This window comes from Pipistrellus kuhlii, unplaced genomic scaffold, assembly GCF_014108245.1.
Source record: "Pipistrellus kuhlii isolate mPipKuh1 unplaced genomic scaffold, mPipKuh1.p scaffold_m20_p_23, whole genome shotgun sequence".
In the NCBI taxonomy this organism is placed as follows: Eukaryota; Metazoa; Chordata; class Mammalia; order Chiroptera; family Vespertilionidae; genus Pipistrellus; species Pipistrellus kuhlii.
In genome coordinates this window covers 1,547,336-1,564,170 of record NW_023425522.1, presented here as the reverse complement: position 1 = coordinate 1,564,170, position 16,835 = coordinate 1,547,336, and the positions used below count along the sequence as shown (strand labels likewise).

The 16,835-nt window shown below is 58.7% G+C and overlaps 1 protein-coding gene across 4 annotated transcripts in view; it reads right to left on the bottom strand.

Annotated features, from left to right (window-relative positions):
- Positions 1-2,692: 2,692 nt before the first annotated feature.
- Positions 2,693-16,835, bottom strand: part of EPN2 (epsin 2) — a 77,392-nt gene continuing 63,249 nt past the window's right edge. For all 4 annotated transcript variants that reach the window (XM_036451921.2, XM_045586477.1, XM_036451924.2 and 1 more), the window contains 5 exons: positions 9,080-9,253; positions 8,599-8,685; positions 6,667-6,882; positions 2,913-4,933; positions 2,693-2,880 (listed from right to left, as the gene is read on the bottom strand). In XM_036451921.2, coding sequence (XP_036307814.1) covers positions 4,635-4,933; positions 6,667-6,882; positions 8,599-8,685; positions 9,080-9,253 — 776 coding nt within the window. In that variant the 3' untranslated portion in view covers positions 2,693-2,880; positions 2,913-4,634. The remainder of the gene's footprint in view (positions 2,881-2,912; positions 4,934-6,666; positions 6,883-8,598; positions 8,686-9,079; positions 9,254-16,835) is intronic.

The window sequence follows — 16,835 nt, the reverse complement described above, 5'->3', positions numbered from 1 at the left end:
CAGCCCCCCGCCCTGCTCTGTTCTCGTCTGGCCAGCCTGGGCCCGGGAGCGGGCCGCCTGCTGAGGACCAGGGCGGGCAGAGCGTCCACACGAGGGCTGCCGCACCGTGTCCAGGGCCAGGCCTCCCTCCCGTTGCCGCCAACCGTCCCCCTCTTCCCCCACTTCCTCAGCCCCTCGCCGTCTGCGGAAGCTCATTCACCCCCTTTCTGCTCTCCAACCTGCCGTCTCCTTCGCCCTCACTGAGATGCTCACGGGGAAATGGGCGATCAGAGCTCCTGGTGGCCCCTACTTTGGGCAGAGATGCCTGGGGTGAGGCCCTGGCCCGCCTCCTCGCGGCCACTCCGCAGCTCCCACGCGCCCTCTTAGGGGACAGCCACGCCAACACGCTGGGCCCCACGTGCTCCAGGCCTCTGCCCCTCACCGCCCATTCCCCGCCCGCCCCTTCCCGTCATGGCCAGACCGTCCAGTGCAGCTTTCAGGCTGCAGAGCCGGCCTGCAGCACCTGTAACACAGCAGTTCATTCGCTTCTGTTTAATTTTCTACTTTTCAACTTTTTATTAAAACGTTTAAACCTAGGAAGGTTGAAATACCTTTGCAACGAGCACCATTGCACCGTCTCCCATCCCCATTCCCTGGTGTGCCCTCTGCCCGCTCGCCTCCGGGAGCCTTCCCGTTCTCAGTGCCTGCAGGACACGGGCACGCCCTGCACACGCCAGCCTGCTGGTCGCCACCAGAGCGTGCTGTTTGTCATGAAATGCATACACCTCAGGGGACTGCCTGTGGAGCTGTGGCAGTGCCCTCGCCTAGCAGGCCCAGGGTGCCCCCCACCCCCGGCGCCCGCTGCCTGTGCCCATCGGGAATATGGGTGAGGGACGCTGTGCCCGGGCGTGGGGAGTGGGGAGGGCGGGATCTGGGACCAGCTGCACCGGAGGTGGGAACGGCAGGCCTGCGGTTCTGGCCCTGCCAAGGCAGTAAGGGTTTGTTAATTAAACGTTTGACCAAACAGAGCAGGCTGATTTTTTAGCTGATAGTTCTGTATGGCCCATGAATGATGTTTAAATATCCAAATGGCCCTTGGCAGGAAAAGGCTCTCCACCCCTGACCGTGAACAGCCAGGGCATCCGGCCCGGGCCCACCCCTCGCTGTCGATCCCGTTCCCCGTGAGGAAGCTGTCACAGGCCGCCTCCTCTCCTGGGTCTGCACCCCCAGGCCCTGCGTCTACGTGGGCCCATGGGACCAGCTGGCTAGGAAACCGGGTGGGAAGGGTGCTCCCAGGTAAAGATCTGACCCTTGAGCCCCCTGGGCGATGCCCTCAGCCTTCCTTTCCCACGGCGCCGAGGCCGGCAGGTGAAGGCGGGTGAAGACGGCGCCCCGCGAGGGAGGGCGCTGCCGGAATGTTCCCGCCGAGTCGTGGCACTCGGCAGCAGGAACTCTTCGTTCTGACGTGGCAGTTGGTATCTGACCAAACCAGCTGGTGCGTGTGGGCTGGGCGGACGGGACCCTGGACGGCAGGACAGACACAGACTGCCGTGCTCGCCGGGAGGCAGGTGGGCCACTGGAAAGCTACCACCGCAAAGGGATGTGCTCAGCGAAGTGGCCAGTCTGCAAGGGGAAGTGACAGGAAATGAAGAGGATCCAAAACTGTTATCAAAAGTCTGGCAAAGGAAACTCCTAGAACTTAAACAGGAAGGGCTGAGCCTGAAGCAGGCTTTGGCCGTGAAGCCTCGTTGAGATCTGACGGGCAGGTCACTGGGCTTGGGCAGGTCCCAGGAGCAGGGCACTGGGGTGGCTCCACACGGCACGGCATGGCTGCTGGCACCGAGGTGAAAGGTGAGGGAGCAGAGAGAAGAGGCTGCTGGGAGGGCTCCTTACCTGCTGCTGCTAACGACCCCTCAGCTTGGCTGCTTAGCCAGCATCTCCCTCTCCTGGCCCCACAGGTGACTGACTGGATGGGGCCATGGACCGCTCCATGGGGGGGGGGGGGGGAGGATGATCGACGTGTGGGAAGCCGTGAAGTATGTGGTGGCGCCAGAGGGCCACGTGACTGACTGGCCAGGCCCACTTCCGGTCCCCTGGGCACAGGGAGCCTGCATTCCCTCCTCCGGCTGCGGAGCCCAGACGGATCGGATCGGTGTGGGACGGGGACCTCCCCTCCCCTTTCTGCTCCTGGAAGGGGCGGTGTCAGACCGAAGCCGCCGAGGTCCCCAGACACGTCTTGGGAGAGCAGCCCAGGCCCCCCACCTGTCCTGAGTGGATCCCCAACTGCTGCAGGCCCTGCACACCCACCCAGGCCCTGTTTAGTCCTCTCCCTGAGGGTCCACGGCCCGGACTTCGCACGGAAAGGTGGGTGGCAGGCAGCCCCGAGCAGAGGCCGGGGCCCAGGCCTGCCCAGCGCCCTCCCCACCGCCCCTGTGCTCCTGCCCGTCACCGCCCTTGCTGTACTCTTCCTCTTCTGATCTCAGGTCCTGGAAGGGGACAGGGCCCTGCACCAGCCTCCAACCGGCGGCCGTGAGGCACCCTGAGGGGTGCGGCTGGCTGGCGGCCTCTGAAGGGCAGCTCGGTGGCAGGGAGCGCGCCCCCACCTCCCTGCCTCCAGCTCCCCTGGCCAGGACCTGGCTCCACAGCCTGCCCACCCTCCTGTGCCAGGGACTGAAAAGACGGGGGAGGGCAAAGGACACAGCCAGAGACCGCATCATGATACAAACGATAAATTATATTTATACAGTAAATATCAATAGTGACACAAGTTCAAAACCAGCTGCCGGCCCCTGGGGCTGAGAAAACGGCGGGGGGGACCCACCCGAAGCCCTCAGGGGGGAGCGAGGGCCTGTGTGCAGCTCGCGTGCCAGCGGCTGGCAGTGGCATGATCAGTGCAGGCAGCTGACAGAGTGACAGCCGTGCTGGGCAGACACCCGGGTGTCCTGGGCCGTACTGCAGGGGCATCGCCGTGCTGGGGGCTGGGAGGCAGCCAGGCCGTACCTGGGGAAGCACCTGCCCCAGGCCACTGCCTCTCCCACGACAGGCCCGGCCTGAGCCCCGGAGCCTCAGGGAGCAGCACTGGCGACAGAAGCAGGAAACGCGAGGGGCCCAGGCAGTCACGTGGCCTCCGTGTCTCTCCAGGCCCAGGGCCGGCAGATCCCTCGAGAGGCAGGCAGGGGCCGAGGCCCGCTCCGAGGGCTCATGGTGGTCGCTGCCCTGGGGTGAGGCCAGGGCACCCCGGTGGAATGTGAGGGAGAATGCCCTCCCCTAGGAAAGGCAGTCTGTTCTGGTCCATGGTTTATGACCTAATACTTGTTCATCGTGGAGGCTGGGTGAGGGGCGCGGGAGGGGGAGGGAGGTGACGTAAGGGCACGTTTGTTAACGTCTATCTTGGGTGAGGATGGTTTTCTTCTCCAAAATAAGAGATGGTGGATTCTAAGTCTGTGCTGTGTCTGGAGTTAGTCAGGGCCAGCCCTGGTCCCTCGCCCATCTCAGCCACGAGCCCCAGCCACCTGCCATCTCCACACCCGCCCCCCTTTACCTGAGCGAGAATCAGACAGGAGATCACAGACAAGTGGTCCGGGATGTCTCTTCCTCTCACGCTCCCACCGTGAGGGAAGTCCCGCTGACCGTGCCGCCCAGTTAAAAAGGGGTCAGCTGATAACACTGGGGGTCACATTCAGACAGTAGACTTTTTTCTTAACTTTCTTGATGCTGGTGTATCAGTAAGAAAAATAGTTTCTTCTTAGCATCTAGCCGAAAAGGCTGAAAGTTAATCAGTTTGGTAATTTACCAAAAAAGGGAATTAAAGGAAAAGGCAACTGGAGGCTAGAGTTTTTTTGTTGCTGTTGTAGTGTTTTTTTAAATAAACATCATCTTTTAAGTGTAATCAAACTCTCACATTTTTTTCCTATAAAGAATTTGCTTTAGTTTTCCATAAGGCATTTTTTTGACTCTTCCTATTTAAATTTTCTTATAGAGTTAAAACCATAAATAAGAGAATTGAAACTAACATAACATGTGCCAATATCTTAATTCAGCCAGACCTGGTAAATTCTATCAAAACTAGACAGTTAAATAAGAACCACGTTATAAAAATATTAGCCAAAAAGGACTGTTAGATAATTCTGCAAACTCAAATATGAAACGGTACTAAACAAAACGTGTGCAAACGTACACAAGCCTCGAGCCGCGTGGCGGCTTACGCCGGGTTAGTTTAAAGCTCGCTCTGGCGGCTGAACGCGAGTCGTCCCCGGGCGTCTCCTCTGAACTCACACACGAGTCAAAGATGCACAACCACTTCCCCAAAGGTCTGAGGAGCCAGCTCGTCCTCCCACCGACCTGGCGGCAGGGCCGGGGCGCAGGGCAGAGACAAGGCGGCCGCCCCCGGTCCTGGGCGAGGCCGTGTCCCCGAGACCCTCCGGCTGAGGCTGACGGCAAGGGCGACACTGAGGACCCCAGGAGCCAGGCCCTGCCCGGGAGGCGGAGGGTGCCGCTGGGTCAGGGCGCGCAGAGCCCCTCCGGATGGGAGGCTCCGCACGCCGGAGGACAGGGCTGCGCAGGAGACCCCTCCACCAGGAAGCAGACTGGAACGACCCCCGGCCCTGACACCGCTCGAGTGAGTCCTGCTGGCGTCCTGGCACAGGCCCTGGGCACTAGAGAAGGAAAGGGTTGGTCGTGCCAGCAGCCTGAGCTGCCGCTGGGGGGGCGCCCATGCTGCCCACCATGTTCCTTGTGGCAGGGCCCAGGGGCGCCAGGGAGGAACTGCCGGCCCCCAGGGCTGGGAGTGAGGCTGTGGAGGTCATGGAGGCCACAGCCATGGGCTCCGCACTTGGGCCAGGCCCGAAGGACGCGCTGGTCCCCAGCACGGGGCTCCCCCGCAGCTGGTTCAGCGTCAGCGGCTGCGGCTGGTTCACCTGGAAGGGGTTGACGGGGCCCGAAGCCGCAGCTGCACCTGGGAGAGCAGAGGGAGTGGGTCAGGACAGCGTCCGTCCCCGAGGCCAGAGCCTCTGGCAGCCCGGCACACGGGGACACGTCTGCTGGACGATCCGCTGTTGGGGCGAGGAGACTGCGGCTGTCACCTGGAGAGGCCAAGCGACTTGTCCAAGGTCACAGCCTAAACGAGGCAGTGCCAGGCTGGAGGCCCAGCTCCGCCACGGGCTGGCCAGGACTCCTCAGCAGCCAACCACTGGGCTGCCCTGTGACAACGGGTGCCGGGAGGGAGAACAGCCAGGAGGGAGGCGGGAGCCACAGTGCGTGGCCTGAGAGTGGCCTTCCCCACGCTGTGCCCTTCTCCGAAGGCTGAGAAGTCCTGCAGTCAAGAGACTGATTCAGCTGTCTCTCCCAGGCTTTCCGGAATTTGTCTCACACACAAAGCCTCTTCCCCTTTAGTAAAACATCTGCTGATCCTCTGCCCCAAGCGTAGGCAGCCCGGCTCCTGCTCAGGAGGGCACCCCACGCCCCTGCATCAGCCGCCGTGACTACAGGGGAGATCCCCCGTGAGAGACGCCCGAAACGAGACTCCAGCACAGGACGGACTCACTTGAGGCTCAGCTTAGAAGGGTTAGAGTAGGGGTGTCGAACTCAATCAGAGAAGGGGCCAAAATCTAAAATCCAGCCTAAATTGCGGGCCAAATGGTTTACTGAACAGTCATAAACTGTCATTGTGATGGAAACGCAGCGGAGTGCAGTGATGACAGCGCGGTGCGGGCCACACTGCAAGGCCTGGTGGGACGGATTTGGCCCGCGGGCCTTGTGTCTGACACATGTGGGTTAGAGCCTGACTCCACCAATGACAACAGCCCAGGCCCCTGTGGGCCTCGGAGACAGGCCTGTGTGCAGACAGCACAGCTCTTCCCGGCAAGCCCTCCCTGAGCGCCTGGCAGACGCCAGTGCCACAGCTGCCCGGGGACTCCGGCCGCCCAGGCTCTGGCAGGCCTTCTGGGGTAGGCACAGAGTTCATGTTGCTCAGGAAGCTGGGTTCTGATCTAGCTCCAGGGAGCAAGAGGCCCTGGAATCGCCTCCTGGGGGACTCAGGGTGGAAGGAACAAGGCTCCCACACCCCCCACTTCTGCCCAGGACCCCCAACCCCTGCCCCTAAGTCCTGGTCCTTCTCTGCAGGTCCAGCCTTCAGATCCCTTCACCACGGGACAGGTCAGGGGCTGAACTCCTTGAACGTGACAAGCTCTTGCCCTCGGGAAGCCCAAGGCCCTCTGGGAACTCTGTGGGGAGGGAGGCAGTCCCGGGAGTGTTGTCTGGGCTGGGCTGAGGGACAGACGGGACTTTCATGGGAGGAGGGGGGCAGGGCGTCCGCATGAGGAGTGTCAGCAGCTGGGTGCTGAGGGCCTGAGCGCTGGAGGGTGGGGGCAGCGCAGGTCTTTACACAGACACACCCCCCCCCTGCGCCCCCGCAGGGGGAGTGAATGGAGGGAGGGAGGGCGGAGTTCCCAGCCCCAGGGAAGACAGAACCCAGCAGCAGGTGGTGAGGGTCCCTGGGTCCCCAAGGATTGCCCAGCTAAGGGCCCAGTGACATTGCAAACTGCACTCCCACCCCCAGCACCACAGGTGGGCGCCTGCTTTAGGCTCTCCCCAGCTGGGCACAGGCCAGGGGCAGATTCTGCTGTTTCACCCCCCTCAGCCCCTTCTCGGGAGGAGCTGCCAGCCCGCGAGCGCTGGGAAGCCGCTTACCTGGTGCCAGGAAAGGGTTGAGGGACTGGGCCGGCGGGGCCGGCCTGGTCACCAGGGAGTCCAGGTTCACCAGGGCCGCGTTGGGGCCCAAGAAGGACTCGGGGGTCTTCCGGGCGCTGCTGGACTTGCTCGCGGTCATGGTCAGGGGCTGAGACTCGAAGGGGTCGGGGCTTGTAGTTCCGCTTTTTTGGGAAGGCAGAGAGGCCACCGCCTCGGCTGCAAGAAAGGACAGGCACAGCGCGGTGAGCCGGAGGGAGGTCCCGCGGCTCCCGCACCCACGCTGCAGCCGCCAGGACGCCCCGAGCCACGCGGACGTGCTCGGACCCGCAGCTCCCCGTGGGGTTGCGGGTGGGATGCTCACTGCAGGGTTGTTTCCAATGCCCCGAGCTGGAGACAGGCAGGTCAGAGCCTGCCTCCCGGGCACCAGCCCCCATGCAGGGACAGGGCCCAGGTGAGGAGAGCAACTCCTTGCGTCCAGTGAGAGGCGGGACAAACAGTGCAGACAGCTCAGTCCTTCGAGCTCCGGAAGACGCTGTTCTGGGCTGGCGACGAGGCAGGGCAGTTTGTTTTTGTAATGTTTTCGTTTTCTACTAGTAAACGTCTACAATGAGTATGGGTTTCTTGATAGCTAGAAGGGAGCAAATTATCTTTTGCTTGGAGGGTGTGCGGAGACAGGCCGTGGGCATGTGCTGCTGGGCCGGGATGCGAGGTGGCGCTGTGGTGCAGGGGCTGAGGACGGGCACCCGCACGCGGGGCCCATTCCAGGAAGCCGGTGGGCAGCAATGCGCTGTGGGCGCGGGAGCACCCTCCCGCAGCATCATCCCCCGCAGACCAGCCGACCCAGTGTCTCCCCAAGCAGATGGGCGTCTCCGCTGGCGGGCCGAGGGGCACCGAGATGAGAAATCTTTTCTGACTCAAAGTCATGAGAACGCGTTCTCAATCTGCTATCCCATAAGAGGGGGTGGGAGGGGTTCCACTGCACAGTGTGAGCCGAAATGGATTTAAGAGCCGAGGTGCACTGGAAGGAAACGGTGGCTGAGGGCAGGAAGAATCGGAGGGGATTTTCATTTTCTCCCCATAAGCTTTTCCAAATCCCCTCCGACGGGAACACGCCTGGGATGGGCTCTGCAAGCCCACGGAGGCCCCAGCCCCAGCCGCTGCCTCACGGAGGCGGCCGAGGACAGCGAGGCTGCACTCTGGCTGCAGCAGACACATGGGGCCTGCAGCTTTCTGCGCGCGGCAAAGACCGACCCCACGAAGCGCACATTCTGCGTTGCCTCTGACCCAAGCCGAGGGGCCAGCTGCTCATACCTTAGACCAGGCCAGCCAGGCCTATGGCTGCCGCAGGGGGAGGCAGAGAGGTGGAGGGAGGAGTGGAGAATAGGGAGAAGCTGAGGAGGAGAGAGAGGAGAGAAGTTGCTGTGTGACAGGCGCAGCCCTGACATGGAGAGGCTCCACGCCGAGGGGTACGGAGGGTGTGTCCAGGCCTCTCTGCCCCTCCCCGGCCCCTCCCAGCCAGGGCACCCGGGGACGGGCTGGGCCTCCTGTGGGGTCTGACGGGCAAGCTGGGGATGGCATGGGGATGCCCAGAGCGGGCAGCCTGGAAAAGCTGGCCCCTGGGGTGTGGGATGCTGGGGGGATGAAGGTGAACGGAAGCCATGGCTGAAGGTGGGGAGCCCACTCTGGGCTGGGGGGGGGGGAGGGGTCCTAGGGCAGACATGAGCCTTAGGGGGAGGTGACCAGAGGAAGCACGGGCCAGTACAAGGAGAGGGAGAAAGGAAATGCAGCTAGGACTGTCCACTGTGTGTGTGGTTTCCTGTGGTCAGACACCAGGGCTCCAGATCGAAGTGCAGGGAGTGCGTGGCGTTGCCAGCTCTGAACGCTGCTGTTATTTCTGCAGCCCACTTTCTGGCACCACCCCACCTCACATACCTGTGTTTTTTGAAGTTCGGAGCTTGTCAAATTCGGAAAAGTCATCTTTCATTGTCCCATTCACATTACTGAAGACATCGAAGGCCCCTGAGTGAACACAAGGCCAGGACTGTGAGCACCTGGGGCTCTCCATGTCCCACGTGCCTTCTGGGGAGACGCTGAGAGCAAGGGGCTGCTCGGTCCCGGGTCACGGGGGCTGGAACTGAACCTGGCCTCCGGTGCAGAGCGGGGGTGTTCAGCTGCGCGCACCCCCCCCCCCCCTTCCCGGACACGGTGGAGCTGGCACGGCCCGCAGGCTCCCCCTGGAGGAGTGCGGAGCAGAGCCTGTGAGCGCACCAGGGGGTGTGGCTGGGGAACTGGACCGAGGCTGCGGGAGGAGGTAGCCTGAAGGCAAATTGAGGGCCCCCTGCCCTGGAGGCAGGAGGGAGAGTGGCGGGTGCGAGGGGCTCCCGGGACCCAGGAGGAAGGAGGGCGGGCTCACCAGAGGCGGCTGCAGGCTTGGCGGCAGAGGCTGCTGTCCAGGCGTCCGCTGCCCTCTCGGCGCCGTGGGCAGGCTGCTGCGGGGCCGCCCAGGAATCCGAGCTCGTGGAGCTGGAGTGTGTGCTGGTTCCGGGGGGCCCTCCCCACGGGTCCACAGAGGAAGCTGGCTGGGCACCTGGAGGAAGGCCGGTAGGGCTCAGAGAGGCCTCACAAAGTTCTGGGCAGTTGGGGTGAGAGGGCCATGTAGCCCCACGAGGGTCTGTGCCCGTGAACGCCCAAAGGGAGCAATCCCACACCAGCAACGCCAGACAGAGCCGAAGCCAGGGCTGCGAGAGCCCGGCAAGGCCACCGGCACATCCCCGTCCCCGGAAGGGACCAGCCGGGAACCTGCCGCCCTCGGGGCCAGAGGCCTCCCGCGAAGGCAGGCCCCGGACAGGCTCTGCTGGAGCGCTGTCCCACCTGCTTGAGTGGTTTCCGCCTTTGAAGGAGGGAACTGCCCAGAGAGAGCAGCAGGAGGTGAGGGCGCCTGTGCACGGAAACCCCGTCACACCGACCGACGGCCCGCCCGTGGCCACCACCTCGGGTTTTGAAGGACAGGACAGAAAACACTTGAGCAAACTAGCTAAGGGTCAATCCTGTTGCGTGAGGCTCCATTTGGGTACATGTGTACCTATATACACACATTCAGGCACATGTAAACACATGTGCACACACATTTGTGCAAGTGTAGACACATGTGCACACCCACATTTGGGTACATGTAGATATGTACCCCTAATGTCACCTCATTAACTTTGTGCCTTTCTTCTGGATGAACGTAAACACCTTAAGCAGTAAATTTCCCTTGTACTGTTGCTCCAGTTGTCCCACAATTCTGATATGAAAATATTTATATTTGGTTCTAAATATTTCTGATTTTCATATTTTCTTCTTTGACCCAAGGATTTAGAAATGTTTTAAAATGTCAAGTGTATGGAGTTTTTCTAGTCATCTGTTTGTTACTGACTTTTAAATTGAATGTATTATGGTCAGAAAATACATCCTATGTAATCCCTATTTTCTAAAACTTGTGGGAACTAGCATCCTTGCCTAGTCCATAATCAATTTTTGTTAAGATTCATATGCTAGGCAAAGATGTAACTGAAGATAATGTGTATTCTTCAAGTGCACAGGCTCGGGAATCGTGCTGCTCATGTTTTCTTACGTTCTGTAACACTCTTCTCCCACCTCTGGCCAGTGTGGCTCAGGGGTAAGATTCCCAGTCAGAGCACATGGCCGGGTTTGGGGCTTGCTCTCCAGGGGGCGGGCAGGAGGCAACTGACGATGTTTCTCTCTCTCCCCCGTAGCATGTCCTCTGGTGAGGATTCAAAAATAAATAAATAAAATGAAGAGGTCCCTCCACACGATTGCCATCCTGAGGTCCCCATGCCCGCCTGTCCCACTGCTTTCTGCCCTCACTGGCAAACAGCCCCCACACTGCCTCAGACGTGCTGGCAGCGGGCTCTCTTCGCTCCGTCACTTGGAAGGTTACTGTCGCCATCACTGGTGAAGGAAACCTGCACAGAACAGACTTCTTGGAGGATAGACGGCGTTGCTGGGATGGAATTCCAGGTGACAGAGGCTCCTGGAGCGCCCAGCGAGCTCCGCCCGCCGTCCTCGGGCCCTGCTGTCACTCGGAGGCCAGCAGTCATCTGGCTGCCATTCCTCTGGGTTCATTTAAGGTGTCCTCTTACTCTGGTTTTCTGGGGGTTTCTCTTGTCCTGCTTATGATTCGCTAGGCTTCCCGGAGCTGAGAAGCAGCACCTTAAAAGCCCGTGTCAACATCTTGTCAAATATTAACTTTCCTGGAACTCACACGAGATGTGTGCCAGAGATCTTCATTCTGCCTCCGCGCTTCCAGCACACTGACCTCCCTTCGGTTCCCAAACACACCGAAGGGCATCCTCGGCAGCGGCCGTCTCCGGCCCGAGTCCCTCCTCCTTTCCCTTCTTGGTTCTCCACCCGCTTCCTCGGAGCACTCACCACGCAGCCCCAAGCCGCTGAGGGAGGGCAGGAGCGCGCTGCTCTCACTACTTCCCAGCTTGCGAGCTGGAAATACTCCTCCTAGCTTCATTCCCACCACCCCGTGGGCACGCGGGCCTGTCCTTCACGCCGGGCGTCAACTCCTGTGTGATCTTGGGGCTTCTCCTGCCACTGCCCAAGTCCAGCCTCCAGAAGCCCCTCCTGGTCTCCCAGCCCCCGCAGGACAAGCTCGGGACTGAGCCCCTCTCCCAGGCCACTAGCGGGTGCACCAAGGGCCTGTCAGGTCACGGCACCTGGTCCCAGCTGGAACCACAGCCTCACAGGCCTTGGTTTCCATCTCGACTGGAGGAAGTGATGTTGTGGCAGCTGGACAGCAAGACTCAGAGCTGGGAAGTGTCTTCGGAGGCCCTACAATGACACGGGGAGGACCCGGCCTGGAGGTAGCCAGAGGAATCGACACCCCCCCTCCCCTCGCTCCCCGCGGCAGTAGAAACGGAACAAGCTCGGTCAGAGGGTCCCCACGTGGCCCGCACCCCCCTGCAGACAGTTGCTCTCCTTCCTCCTTGCCCTCCCTCAGGAGGCACTCTCGTCCTCTCCAGCACCATCCCCTCCTGGAGGGCTGGCCCACTCTCCTCAGGAGGACTCCGCCCACTCCCAGTCCCTCTGAGGGCTGACCTGCCCTGGCAGCAGGGGCGGCTTTTCACCAGCTACAGCCCTGCAAAGCCCCCAGCCCCAACCTCATGCAAACCTGGGAGAGTACAGAGCACAGAGACACCCTCCCCGGCCCCGGGCTATGACCTGGCACAGGAGGCGGGCACCTGAGACAGCAGGACCTCCAGCTCTGAGGCTGTAGGGAGCGGGGACCGGAGTCCTGTGATCATCTGAGCACTGAATCCTGCTGAACTGCTTACAACCCAGCGTCCAGACCAGTCTGCATCCCAGCTCATTCCGTGTATGTGTGTACGTGTGTGTATTGTGTGCATGTATGAGTACATGTATGTGTGCACACATGGGACCTGCTGGGAAGGCACGGTTTCTACCCTACTGCCTCCACGCCATCCTGTCTGCCACAGGGCACACTTACTTTCCTGTCTACACCCAGGCCAGAGCCCTCACAGGACTATGCACCCCTGCCTGGCTCCTGGGAGAGTCTGCCTGTCTCCCCAGCTACAGCTGAGTTCCCAGCTGCTCTGCTCTGCCATCTGCTTCCCTGAGCCTGACACCCAGGAGCTCAGAAACTCCTGGGGACGGATGGGAACCGCTGAACGCAACCACAGGCCCGCATGCTGCCTCCATCCCCCCTCCAGAGAGGGAGCTTTGAATACTGAGGTCAGCGACACCTCCAGCGTTACAGGTAGATGCCTGACTCCGGTGCTGGGAACACAGGGCACTTGGGTTTTTAGAAGCTGCCGGTGACTGGAATGGGAGCCAGGATGCAGAGAACACTGAGCTCCGGGAGCACTCACGCTTTGGGTCACGCCCTCCTTGGACATGAGGCCCACAGCACAGACATACAGGCCGGAATGGAGGGACAGCTATGGGTCCAGCCTTGCCTCCCAGACAGGTGGTTCGTGGAGTCTCCTCACGCTTCCTGAGCACCTGAGAGCACCCAGCAGGCCCAGGCCAGGCCCTCCTCTGAGGGAAGACACAGGTGCCTGCGGGAGGCACCGCACACTCCTCAGCTAACCTGGCTCCGACCATGTTCCCACCGCCCTCCACAACCTGGGCTGAGAGCGGGCAGCGGGGCACAGTCCCCGGGAGGGCTTGCTGACAGCCGGCCTTCCTCCTGGAGGCACAGGGATTCGCAGTGAGGCGGCTGTGTGCTCTGCCCTCCATGTGCTCACCCCCAACAAGTAAATGCTGGGCAAGTCCGTGAGTGCAGGAAAGGGAGATGGACCAAGGGCGGAAAGATCAAGCAGCGTCCGGCCGGCTTCTCTGAGGGCCCTTTCACAGCCTCAGCCCCGCACATGAATATTCATGTGCGCCAGGGGGAAGTCACAGGAAGAGCTAAGCCCCCTCGGAGGGCGGAGGGCATCACCGAGAAGCCAGCAGCACCACCTGCCACTGGCAGGAGCCAGCAGGGCCCAAGTCACAGGCGTGCGCCCGCCTCCTGCCAGGCAGGCTGCTTTGTGTGGGAGGTGGGGGAAGTGCCCGCGGACCTGGCAGGCTCTAGCTTCCTCCTCTGTCCTCAGGATTTCCTCCAAGGCCAAGCTGCCCCACGCTACTGGGGAAGCAATGGGAATGGCAGGGCTGGCTACAAACAGAGGCTTTCAAAACAGTGTTTCTTTCATCCAGAGGATGCAACTAACAGTGTCTGAAAAAGACCCTCTAATCTTCCTAATTTGTGAGGATGTCCAGGGCAGTGGGGCGGCCCTGAAAACACACAAGCAGACTTCACTGAGACTAATCCGTGAGCCTGTGGCTGTGTCTTGGGAGACTAAGGTCAGGGGGCTGCTCCCATGCTCAGGGGAACTCGGCAGCTGGCATCAGCCTCTCCCGCAGCGCCATGTGAACGGAGTGCTGAGAGGGCAGAGCACCCCGTCCACGGGGTCAGGTCCGCACGGTCCGCTGGAGCCGTGCTGTGTAGGTGTTCACATGCCTGGAAATGCTCATCATGTGGTACAAATGGAAACCTCAATCTCTCTCTCTCCATCTCTCTCCCACCCCATACATATATGTATTATACATGTACACACACACACACACACACACACAATTGTACATACGCTATGACCCAACCACAGCAAAACCTCAGTGCCCAGAGCAAAGAGGAGGCAGAGCAGCAGCATTTCCCCAGCCACGGCCGAGCTGGGGGCGGAGATGCCCTCCAGGCCCTGCCCCCGAAGGCCTGGCAGCAGCCTAGGACCACGTGACAAGCTGGGCACCGAGGACCAGAGCAGGGCCGGCCTCTAACGCGCTCTCTCCCCAAGTCCCTGGGAAAATGCCAAATGTGTCAGAACCAGAGAGAGGCCTGAGGCCAGGAAGCAGGAGACAGATGGCAGTCCGTGAACCACCTGTGGGTGCCTGCAGATATATTTTGATTAGCCCCAAACATTGTCAACATTTAAATATTAATATATTTCAAAAATGCAGGTTCCAATAGTTTCTGTTTTTTCCACGTTGATGATCTCATCTTTTTTTTTTTAAAAAAAATAAATCTTTATTATTCATATTATTACAAAAGCTCCTCATTTTTTCCCCTCCACCAGATTCCCATCCCACCCACCCTTTCCCCACCCCCCACTGTCCTCATCCGTAAGTGCACAGTTTATGTTCAGTCTCTTCCCGCACCCCCCACTCCCCTTTTCCCTGAGAATTGTCAGTCCACTCCCCTTCCATACCTCTGATTCTATTATATCCACCAGTTAATATTGTTCATCAGGTTTTTTAATTCCCTTGGTTTTTAGATTCACTTGTTGATAGTTACATATATGTTCATAATTTTTATCTTTATTTTCTTCCTCTTCCTAAAGAACCCCCTTCAGCAATTCATATAATTCTGGTTTGGCGGTGATGAACTCCTTTAGCTTTTTTTTATTGGTGAAGCTCTTTATCTGGCCTTCGATTCTGAGTGATAGCTTTGCTGGGTAGAGTATTTTTGGCTGTAGGTTCTTACTATTCATCACCTTGAATATTTCTTGCCACTCCCGTCTGGCCTGCATGGTTTCTGTTGAGAAATCAGCTGACAATCATATGGGTGCTCCTTTATAAGTAACTACCTGCTTTTCTCTTGCTGCTTTTAATATTCTCTCTTTGTCTTTTGCTCTTGGCATTTTAATTATGATGTGTCTTGGTGTGGTCCTCTTTGGATTCCTTTTGTTTGGGGTTCTGTGCGCTTCCTGGACTTGTAAGTCTAATTCTTTCACCAGGTGGGGGAAGTTTTCTGTCACTATTTCTTCCAATCTGTTTTGGTATCTTGCTCTCTGTCATCTTCTGGGACGCCCATAATTCTGATGTTGGTTCGCTTGAAGTTGTCCCAGAGGTTTCTTACACTATCTTCAGCTTTCTGGATTCTCTTGTCTTCTTGCTTCTGTGGAGGAGTGTCCTCTAGCTCTTTGTGTTCCAAGTCTTTGACTTGATTCTTGCGATCTTCCATTCTGTTTTTAGGACTCTGTATAATATTTTTTATTTCAGAGAATGTATTCTTTATTTCTTATTGATCCCTTATTATTTCTAGTTGATCCTTTATTATTTCTAGTTGATCCCTTTTCATATCTTCATAGGTCTCGTTTATTTTATCGGCCTTTTCTAGGAGATTCTTGAAAAACCTTATAAGCGTCGTTTTGAACTCTATATTCAGTCGCTTTTTGTCCTCCATTTCTTTCGTTTGTGATCTGTTTCCTTGTCTCGGCATTTTCGCTGCTTCCCTGAGTTGGTAGGGTGGGAGGATCAGCTGTACCTATGCCAGGAGACAGCCTTATTCGACTAGACTTGGTCAATGGTTTCTTTTAAAAATTAGATTCATAACAGCCCCAAAGTGGAAGTGACCCAAATATCCATCTACTGCTAAATGGCTAAACAAAATGTGGTATTATCTATAAATGGGGTATCATTCAGCCACAAAAAGGAATGCAGTAGGGATACATGCTAGTATGTGGGTGAACTTTGAAAACACTTGAAGTGAAAGAAACCAGTCACAAGAGCCACATGTGTGATCCCATTACACATAAGAAATGTCCAGAATGGGCAAATCCAGAGATGGTTGGGGGAGGGGTAAGCGAGAGGGACTGCTGAAAGTGACGGACTGACAGAAACGCGCTGCAATCAATGCTGATGAGTGGCTAAGAACCGCGGAACTGCCACTCAATGGTTAAAATAGTGAATCTTACGTTATATGAGTTCTATCTTGATTAAAAGTGAACTGGAAGAGCAAACATCTGCCTCTGGGCACCAGCTGCCCTTCCCGAACTGCACCCACCTCTGTCAGCCTGGCTATGCTCCTGCAGTGTGAGAACCCCAACTGCCAGAGATGGTCCCCCCAAACAGGAGACTCCCCAGTTCCCCGTGAGGGTCACTTTCCTGGCTCAATCCTTCAGCTCCAGCACACGGCCCTGTCCACCAGCCAAAGGAAGGGCTGTGCAAACTTGTTCATTTACAAGATGTGTATTCTACCGCTTCCAAGCAGGTGACACAAACAGTAGAAACAGGGTAGAAGGGAAAGCTGCCTCCGTCCAACCACCCGGTCTCCAAGCCCTGCCCCAGAATCAGCCGCTGCCTCAGCATCATTCAGCTGCCTCTCTCCCCCAGGCTCCTCGGGAGAAGACCGCCCATTTGTTCAATGCTCAGTTCCCGTTCTGAAAGGGACTGACAGTCTTCCTTGAAGAATGTTCTTGTCCATAACTTAGGGTGGCCACCACCACTCTGTCCCCACAGGCAGTGCCACGTGGCACCTCCGCAGTCCCGCCTCGCTGCCCACGTGCACTCAGGAAGACAGTCCACCACAGGCTGGGCACCCCACACGGCCATGGGCCACACAAACCAAGCTCCCGGCAGCCGTGGTGCTGGCCGTCAGGGGGCAGGAACTGTGCACCGTTTGGCCTAGGGTTTGTCCCCAGGCCCCGAGGGCTCCTGCCAGGGAGGGAGGGGCCCTGTCTAAGTCCCTGAAGCCAACATCACCCAAGGACACCTGGTGCCAACACTGTCTTCTGGACACGGCCAAGTACTTGGCAAAGCTGCCAGGCCCGGAGTAATCAGGAAGCCACCATCCCAGCTTTCCAGCCCTCATTCCCCGCACC